The 9,981-nt window shown below is 35.7% G+C and overlaps 2 protein-coding genes across 2 annotated transcripts; one reads left to right on the plus strand and one right to left on the minus strand.

Annotated features, from left to right (window-relative positions):
* Nucleotides 1-26: 26 nt before the first annotated feature.
* Nucleotides 27-6,507, minus strand: LOC135683684 (flavin-containing monooxygenase 5). The gene is made up of 5 exons (XM_065199013.2): nt 6,321-6,507; nt 3,511-4,008; nt 2,811-3,155; nt 1,846-2,204; nt 27-671 (listed from the first exon to the last, which is right to left on the minus strand). Exons 1-5 carry the CDS (start codon nt 6,505-6,507, stop codon nt 342-344), a joined length of 1,719 nt encoding a protein of 572 aa, XP_065055085.2. The 3' UTR covers nt 27-341.
* Nucleotides 6,508-6,542: 35 nt separating this feature from the next.
* On the plus strand, nt 6,543-8,318 carry LOC135683689 (alpha-ketoglutarate-dependent dioxygenase alkB homolog 4). The gene is made up of 2 exons (XM_065199021.2): nt 6,543-6,989; nt 7,806-8,318. The coding sequence occupies exons 1-2, from the start codon at nt 6,543-6,545 to the stop codon at nt 8,316-8,318; spliced, it is 960 nt and encodes a 319-aa protein (XP_065055093.2).
* Nucleotides 8,319-9,981: the final 1,663 nt, after the last annotated feature.

Consider the following 9,981-nt stretch of genomic DNA (forward strand, 5'->3'; position numbering starts at 1 on the left):
GCAGGAAATAGGCCTTTCAGAATGTGCTCTCTTTCTAGTTTTTATACCATGCAAACTTAACGATCTGCAAACAATTCCTTGCGCAATATGTTCTTAATAGTAAAAATGAAAGAACACAAAGTCTTAGCCACATTGAATAAACAACGTATTTCACATGGTTGTATAATCATAGAGACTGCAGCAAGCAGGCCCTCAAGCGAATTTCATTACTATAAAAATTTAAAAGTATGTTAATATGTATGTAACAATCACGTTTATTGGTCAAAATAACAATCATGCAGCTTCAAATCAAAAGCGTTATCTATTGTACAGGTGGATGTAATAAAGCATATACTCAAATTTTACATCTTCTTGCATAAGACAGCAACAGCAATTGCAAGCATTAAAAATATAAAGGCAACTACTAAGCAAGTTTTATTTGTAAGACCAGTCTCGTTAGTCTTGCTGACAATTCTCGTTCTTGTCGGAAAAATAATATTCTCTTCAACAGCTTCTATGGCTTTCTTTGCTCCATCCCAAGGGTCTGGTCCCATTAATCTGTACTGATACGGTACACAGGGGCCGAATAAACAACTAAAGGCCAAAGACGGATCCTTGAAGAGCAGCTTCAAAAAATTTGGCTTGCAGCCTATCTCCCTTGCGATTTCATCCGCGTAATCAATATAGTCCACCTACAAAAGAAAACAAATAAAACAGAACAATACACATCATATTTACTTTTTGTCCTGTAATAAGTAACCAGGTGCAGGGGTTTGAAAAGTTGTTGACCTTCCTCAAAACCTGCAATTATTGGCCACAGCTTTCCTTATTTTAACACAATGTTTAATTACTGAAAAACAGCTGAACAGTGCTTCTACCAGACGAAATAATGTAAATAAGGTGAACAGATGAAATGGTGGGTGTTCCTGCGATACTTTTGTTTTTCAGCGGAGGATCAAAGCACTTACCAAGTTGTTCGAGAACAAATTTTCCTGGCACATCAAAATTTTATCATAGTTTTTCTTCCCATATTTATTTTGACCCTTCTAGCCTGATTCTTAAACTTTGTAGTAAAACCTCACCACTATCATATATTGGTGATTTATTTTCAGTTGACAGAACATGAAAAATAACACAAAATTTTTGTTTTTGCCAACAAAATCATCATCATTTTTGGCCAAACCCTGCCTCAAACCAGGAAGGCTTGTAGGGTTTTTTGCTTCTCTGCACAGGGCTTAGCCATTTTACCACTTCCAAGGATAAGCAACGATCTAGTTTTCGACGGGCAGATAAACAGACAGCAGCTATTGAAAAGCTCACCAAGTTTTTATACCCTGCTACTGAGCCTACATAAAGACTGCTCTCAAGCGGTTGATTCTATTTCAATTCCTTATCGTTCAGAAAAAAGCTGCACAACATATCCAAATAGACCTTAATAGGGTTGAGGTATTAGCATGTGCCATTATGAATGAATGTCCAGTTAGAAATGAAAGCATGAGATATGTGTAAGATTGAAATTTGGGGCAAAGAACATACCAAAATTGTTTGATGATTTCGTTGTGTTTTAAAAAATTTTCTTTGCCTTGTGGAATTATGGGTATAGTTTTCATCATATTTGCGCAATTATGGGTCACATTTTTTCAGACATATGCGGAATAATGGGAATAAATGTGGAACCAAAATGGCACGTCCCCGTCCAAAACTAGGCTTAGTTTCCCCATCCCCCTTCCCCGCGACGTAGAAAGAAGCTGCACAACAAGACTATATACGGGCTTGAAAGGGGTGATCATCGATCCCACGCCCAGGGACAGAAATTAAAAGGAAGCGAAACATTTCTATAGAGGCAAATAAGTTAAATTTGAGTACTTGAATGGTATGTCTGTCGGCCTGGTAGTAGTGTTCCGACATTGCCTTTCTTTTTCGCTCTGTGTCTGCTTTCATTTCATCCAAACTAGGAAGACATTTTGTCCCACTAAACACTTTACACGCCCAACGTGCTTGGAGTTCTGAAAGCGGCATTATAGCTCCAATGGGTTGTAAGCATCCCAATATGGCCATTGTGTGATGTTTGTGACTGTCTGGAAAAACGTACTTGTACAGAGGTACCTGGTTTCTTTCGACTGGCACCAGCCCCTCTTCAAGACAAGGAAAGCCAATTTTGTATCCAGTCGCAAATATTATTGCATCAAGATCAGCAGCTTCCGTATTGTCATCAAACACTACACCTGGAAGCAAACAATAAGTCCATCATTAACTGCACAACAAAAATGCAAAGTCAAAGTTGAAAGAAGAGGAACAAAGTTTGTTGAATTGGGTTATGAAAACAAATGAAAAAACCAAGAAAGGAATTGCAATTTCACTATGCATGCAATGTCTTTTCAGCGTCTCTTTAGTCGTCTTTTTAATGGTGTGAGGATGGCTCAATGTCATTTTTATTGGGTACACACCCAAGGGTCTGTGGTTTGTGTCACTGACAAGACTATATTTTCACTATGAGTGAGAAGTGTTCCCAACTTTCTGTTAGTCCAGACATAGGAAACATGAAGTTCGGTCACATCAAGAGGAAGGTCATGGGCACTGCTCGATAAGCACAGCTTCTCAGTGTCCTAATAACTGTCCTCGGAAGCTTGGTAGCAACAAATACAAACCAAAATGCTCTTACCTATTCTTCTGTGTTCCGTGAAATATCGAAGCAAAATAAAATGAATTAAATTACCACACGACGACTGCACCTTTCCCTTAAACTTTCATAGTGATTAAATAATTTCACAAAAAGATTTGAAAAGTATGTTTTCAATTACACAGACGGTACCATTTTGTCAAATACTCACTTTTCTCTTTTATCAGCTTCACGTTTGGTTTGATTTTCAATCTCCCTGTAGAAATCCTTGATGGAAGGTCGTCATTTACCATTGGATGTTGTTGTGTTGCCCCGTGTTCTGGCTTTAGCCCAAACTTCTTATGATCGAACCTATCATTTGCAATCTTTTGACCAACGATCTCAACAACTGATTTTGGTATAAGTGACATTATTCGTCGATTTTTGAACTGATCTGAAGGGTATCCTCCATGGGCCATTCGAGGAAATACCCAGGCTCCTCTTCTTGTGCTTAGAAAGACTTGTTTTGCATGACGACTCAACTCAACTGAAATGTCACCACCAGAGTTACCAATACCTATGGAATGACACAGATAGCAATGAAAGGGGTACTTATCTTAAAAATAAGAAACAAAGGAACCACTGAAGTTATACACAATTTTTATTAAGGATAAATATCGAGGTTTATTGTAAGGTTTTATTTTTATTTCATTTGAACAAAAAAACTGGGGGGGGGAGAAACTGGGGGGGGGAGTTAAAATTTGACGAACTAAGCAACATATATGGAAGAAATTCTTTGTACTCCAATGTATTGACAGTATATTTTTCCTTGATGTTACAGCTACATTATAAGGTGTAAGAAACTTTTTTAAAAATCTTAAAATATCCATACAGTCTAAAAATAGCAAAGTGGGAGCTATGAGCCTCTTCACCTATTACCAGCACTCTTTTGTCTTCATATCCTTTGAAATCTTTGTATTGTTTGCTGTGAATCTTTTTGCCTTTAAAATCATCAATACCATCAAAGTGTGGCAGGTTTTTGATCCAGTGATGGCCAGTGCACACAAAGATAAAATCAAACGTCTCACATTTTTGCCCAATTATTTCTTTCCCATGTGGAAAAAAGGTAATATCCCATTTTCCAGTGAGATCATGATCATCACTTTTTTTGACTGATTTTACCACAGTGTCAAGCTTGATGTATTTTGAAATATTGAAGTGTTTGACATAAAGATGTAAGTACTCCATCACTTTTACATTAGGCATATAAACAGGGAAATCCTTTGGTGCAGGAAAATCACTGTAACTCATCATTTCCTTGCTTGTGTTGATGACTGTTGATTTGCACACAGAGCTGTGGGAATCATCGGTGGTGAATCGCCACAAACCACCAATATCATCTTCTTGCTCAAAGCAAACAACATCAAATCCTGTTAATACACATAAATGTGAAAGTAATCTTCAAAAAAGTTAAATTTAAAAGAAGAAACTTGAGAATTAATATAATAAAAGTTAATATACAAAAGAGGCACAGTTTATCAATGTTTCATTTTACTTATTGAAATAAATTAATTAGCAAAACCATGAGACAAGTAAAAAATTCAGGTAAAGAACACAATTTTATATGCACCAATTTTATATACATCATTATATGCACCAAAGAAAGCAGGAATTCAACAAGCACAGTGCCTCCCTATAGTTTTCAACTGGCTTCCTTGCTGGTAGACTTGCCTCGGCCAGAAAGATAGAGTGTATAGGGAAATCCTTGCAGTCCTGCTTTCAGAAATAGCAGGTCAAAATGTTTTCAAAGCAATGGCTTTTGGCCTAGGTAGGTGAACCCAACTTATCAACCACTAACTACTCATGACAAGTTATGATGTTAATTTCAACCAGGTCCTGCTCTGCAGATTAAGCAAGACTGCTCTTTGTTCTAGTTCATTGTGATGCAGGAAAAAATTTACAAACACATAATGGAAGCAGGACAAAACAAGTGCAGGATTGCCCTAGTAGAGAGCAGGACTTTGGGGTTAGCATGGGATGCCTGCATCAGCCAGCAGAACTGGTGACTCTTTATCAAATAGAATTTGAAAATCCTTCTTGCAAAAACAAAGAGTTTCTATTATTTATGTACAGAAAATCATATCTTTGGAAATTCCTGGCATATCTGAGTTCCAAGCAAAAGGGTGCTTAACTTATAAGTTTCATTATCTAATAAGATTTGAAACAGATTATATGGTAACGCCAGATGCTAGGCAAACACAGACAAATTTACTTTGGAATATTTTTTGAATCTGTCATGAGCATTGAACAAAAAGGTTTATAAAAGCATGTTTGTGTGTCTTTTTTGCCTGTTTTTTCCATTTTTTGAACCTGATTGCTGTCTGTGCTATTGAAAAAAATTTGTTGTAAAAGTATGTAGATGAACTGATTGGGGTTATATTCCCTCGATTTTCTACTCTGTGAAATCAAAATGTCACTTTCTGCAGTGATCAGGGAACGCTCAATGTTATTGTTTTGACTATAAACAATGGTTGATTGAACAACAAAGAATTACATTTTGATTGGGTATAGGTATCCTCATCACATGGCACAATTTTGAAGATGAATATTCCTGATGTGCTTGTGGGCAATGCCAGACAGCTAATGGGATGATTTCCTGGAAAATGGCGTAGCCAGACAATTTTGATTAACCCCACATCAAGGGAAGAGATATCCCTATTCCTGTGTAAATGTAATGAGAAAAAAATTAATCAGATATCTCCTGTTATATACAGTTTCTTAAGAACGAACGCTGTTATCAAAAAGAAGTAGTGGTAATGACAGATTGCTAAAACAATGAAAGGTGTTTGACATTACAGCCATACTGTAAAGTATGAACCTGGTACGCCACATATGTATGCCATACATAATCCATCATGCGCCAAGTAGCACTGGTACTCCACTCAATCCACTCTGCCAATTGTTAACTTTATGGAAACAGGTCCGCACTGACATTTTTATGGCCTCGGGCCAAGGTATTTACAAGGCATAAGCTTTGCCTCTTGGACTTTAAAAAATCAATCAATGAGTCGAACAAATACATTTTTACAGTGTGTACGAAAAATTAGAATTTATTTGCTTAACATTTTATGCTTAACAAGTATGTGTCCTTTGTCATAAAAAACGTCTTGATATTCCTACTACCCGAGGTGGCACCATAGTTGCCGCAGAAGGGTAAGAAAAGTTTCAAATATGAGTGATTCCAGTTCACTGGAAAACGCACTCTTGCTCTACTACCATACAGGGCTGCACAGCAGGAGGTGAGGCCCTGTACGCGAACCGATTAAAGGTACGCCAAATTACCTCAGTTTTTGCGACAAGAGTGCTCAAAACGCCAGTCTTAAAGCCAAAGTACGCCAGCATTCCAAATTTGGAGATTGCTGTGCGTCACAAATCTGTGGCGCAACTACGCGGATTCCAGTCTGGCATTACGTTATTACGCGATATTTCATTGTAAATTGTAATGTGCATGAACTATTGTTTTTTGCTGTGCTGATATGCTTCTTACTAACTAGGAACCATTTACATAGTTTCGTTTGCAACCTTAGGTTTTGGTCTTCTTTAATTTAGTAAGTGCATAATTGCAATGGGTGCAATGCCTGGGTCTAGATATTTTGTTTTGCTTTGTTCGAATGTTTCCGAAAGGGTTATTCTACTTTTTGGACGATGATTGGAATATATGTTAAAAATTCGTCTCTCTCACCCTCTTCTACAGCCCATCTGATGGCAGTAAGACCACTAGGGCCAGCACCAATGACAGCAACTTTTTTCATCTCTGCTTCTCTTTCCATGCAATCCTCCCCTCCAGATAATTTTTTATTGTTGAAGCTAGACATAAGGGTAAATAACACAGAACAGACAACAACAACACCACATCGTGATTTCATCATACACAGGGATCACAACTTTTATTTATTCGAAGAAAATGGCGGAAAGAAAATGCGGATGCAGTGGGATTCGGATGTGTCTCATTTGTGAAGAAAAACGTGGTAAAATATACGATGACCTTCCTAACCATGCATTTGAATCAACTAATTTGCATTTTCTACACTTTTGTATGAATTATAAAAAGATACTATGTGGTCCTTGGAAGTTTTGCTCTTGTAAAAACGGACGGCTTCACAATGGAGATAATGATATGAATTTTTATGAGCACACAACGGCAGATATAGTAAATAGTTTATCTGTATACATCGATGCAGATGATAAACATGATAAACTCCAACAATTTCTTAAAATTTTCAACGGATTACTAGGATCACAAGACATAACGGTGATAGAAAATTACGTGACCGACGAGGAAGAATCGTTTATGATAAATGAGATGTACAAAATGCCGTGGAAACTATCACAATCAGGGCGACGAAAACAAGTGGGTGATTTGATATAATATTATAAGGTCTTGGTTTTACAGTAACATTTTTTTCAATTAATGTCACTTCATCATGAATTGAGCATTATTGAGAACAACATCCAGCAAATTTTTATCTTTAATACACGAATTCGCATAAATATTTTGCATATACTATCTATTGTAAACTCAGTTTGGAAATCAAAGGAAAAACTTTGGGATAGTTCCCTCTTTTGGCCATAATAACAACATATTGGGGACCCCAGGGAGGGAGGCACCTGACTAGGAAGTGATTGATACTAGCCTGCATCGGAGATATCTGGCATGAAATAATGATTTTCCATTGTTTATATTGTTAATTTGTGTATGTCCAGCATGAGGTTTACATGGATTCCACCCTGTTTTGTAAATGGCATATTTTTATGAGATAGAGTAAGAGTGCCAAACAGCTTTCCATCCACACTGACTCTATCCCAAAAAATATGCCGATTACATAACCTGTCCTGTACAAAAAGTGAGAAAATACAGCACAATTATGCCAAAATATACCACTGCGAATGTAATGATAATTATAACTAGCAGTTGTAGCTGGGACATGATTTGTTTGGAAATACAAAGAGAACAACTTTTATAAATAATCACCCCATTGGCCAGAATAGCAAGAGGTTGGGCAAAGCAACATTCAATGATTTTAAAGATGCCCTTTTGTGACTAAAGCAATAAATAATAATATATTAGGATCCAATTGATTAATGTTTGTTTTCACAAATATCTGTATTTAATCTGTATTTGTTTCAAAGTTAGCAATTCTCATTAGCCTTTTTGTAATTTCTTCAGGATTTTGGGCCGCAAGTGAATTTCAAACGCAGAAAGCTGAAAGTTGGAAGTTTCACAGGGTTTCCATTCTTTTTAAAGAATTTGGTGTTGAAAATGAAAACTTTTAAAGAACTTGATAATTTTGATCCTGTAGAAGTTTGCCATTTAGAATACAGTTCTGAAAGAGGGTCAGCAATTGATCCACATATTGATGACACATGGTTATGGGGGGAACGTCTGGTTACTTTGAGCCTTTTGTCAAGTTCAATCTTAACATTACAAAATGATGAACTTCCAGAAATTGCCATCCAGATTCCAATGCCTAGATGCTCATTGCTGGTTTTACAAGGCCAGGCAAGAAACAATTGGAAACATTCTGTGAGGAGAGAAGATATTTCAAACAAAAGAATAGCAGTAACATTTAGAGAATTATCAGAGAATTTCAGCAAAGGAAGTCAGCATATAATTGGGGAAGAGGTGCTAAAAGTTGCTAATAATTTCAATGGGAAGCCACTATTTGAGGACAAAGAGTAAAGGCACCTTTGATTAGGAGGAGACAAATAACCTACCTCTGCTATTTTGTATGTCTAGCTAATTCAGAGTAGCACAATATACAGAAATAATTTTACACATTTAGAAATTAATTAGTTTAATATGCTCTTTTCAAAAGCAGAAAGTAAATTCAAGAAATCACATTTATTTTGCAAATTCGTTTTTGCTCTTGTACCAGGCATGTGTCTTGATGAGGGCAAAGCCCTTATCCAATCCTTACTGAATTGACCTTCAGCACATGTACAAAAAATTTAAAGATATACCTACTTGAAAAACACAGGATTCTTTTTCAAGCTAACTTTCATGTAGATAATATGAAGAAGTTATAAATACAAAATTGATATACAATAGAATTAAATACTTTATTTTATGACTGCTTAAACAAAGCCAAGGGACATCAAACAGAATACAAAATGTTTATTTCATGAAGTCAATAGAACAGGACTGGTCTGGAAACATTTTATCACAACATGTATCACAATTTCAAGTATCACAGACAACAAGGTAATGCAGATTATTTAAGGGATGGTCTTCATAACACAAGCTCAATTTATCTGTCTGAATGAAATTATCCCTATGAAAGCTTAACTAATTTTTGGTTAATAGATGTTATAGTTTTAAGTCTGATATGTTTAAAGGTTGCAGCCACAGGTGTACCTATGTCCACATTTGTCTCATTAATGGCAAGTTTTAAGAAAAATATTCTGCATCTGAATTTCACAAGATGTATGATATGTCCTACAAAATCCAGACAGGAACAGAAACAGTAATTTTAGTGTTATTTTGGCAATAGACTGAATAGGCACTGAAGCTTTTCTCTACCTTTTTGTGAGAAAATGTCCCAGTGACTCTATCATGACATCAGTGTCAAAAGCACCTGTCATTTTTTATAGTGTCAACATACTCAGCATGTAGGGTCAGCTTTGTCAGCTGGAAATTTTTAATAAAGAAGAGTTTTAAAAAATATAGTTCCAGGCCATTCCTTGTCAAATGACAATGATTTGATTTGGGACAAGTGAAATTAGATTGCATTTGACACGAGAAACAGTAAAGAATGTGGTCATAATAAGAAACAGAAATTTATACTGTCATCTTGAAAAGGTAGATCAAGAAATGAAAACTTATTGAGAGGAAATCAGAGCACTTTACCTTTAGAAAGAAAATGTATAATTCAGTTTCCATGTAATTAAAAGAAAAATATCATCAAGATTTTGAGAATGCAGTATTCTTGAATGTGTAGTGAAGTGTCTTGTTGCTTAAACTTGAATGTTTGGAGTTAAATTTGCATTTCAAGAATTCTATAACCTCCATATTTCATTTAATTAGTTTGTATAACTTTTGATTACAATATAAGAAATGTAGTCATTTAGCTAACAAAAGTTACCTTTGGAAACCTGCTTGGTATACCATATATCATGATTGATTGATCTTCAACTTTACCTGAATGTCAATCCCAAAAAAACCTGTATTTATATACAAACAGCGAAGCACCAAAAGAACCTTTTTACTCTATAGATATATATATAACCAGTAGTATTTGATATAAATTCATAATTACTTCAAAATACTCCTTTAATGTCAATAACAACAATTTGTATAGAACTTCTGAATATATGAGAAAAAATAATCCATTATATTTGTCAAA

The sequence above is a fragment of the Rhopilema esculentum genome, chromosome 7 (assembly GCF_057945365.1).
Source record: "Rhopilema esculentum isolate cy_ngs chromosome 7, ASM5794536v1, whole genome shotgun sequence".
Lineage (NCBI taxonomy): Eukaryota > Metazoa > Cnidaria > Scyphozoa > Rhizostomeae > Rhizostomatidae > Rhopilema > Rhopilema esculentum.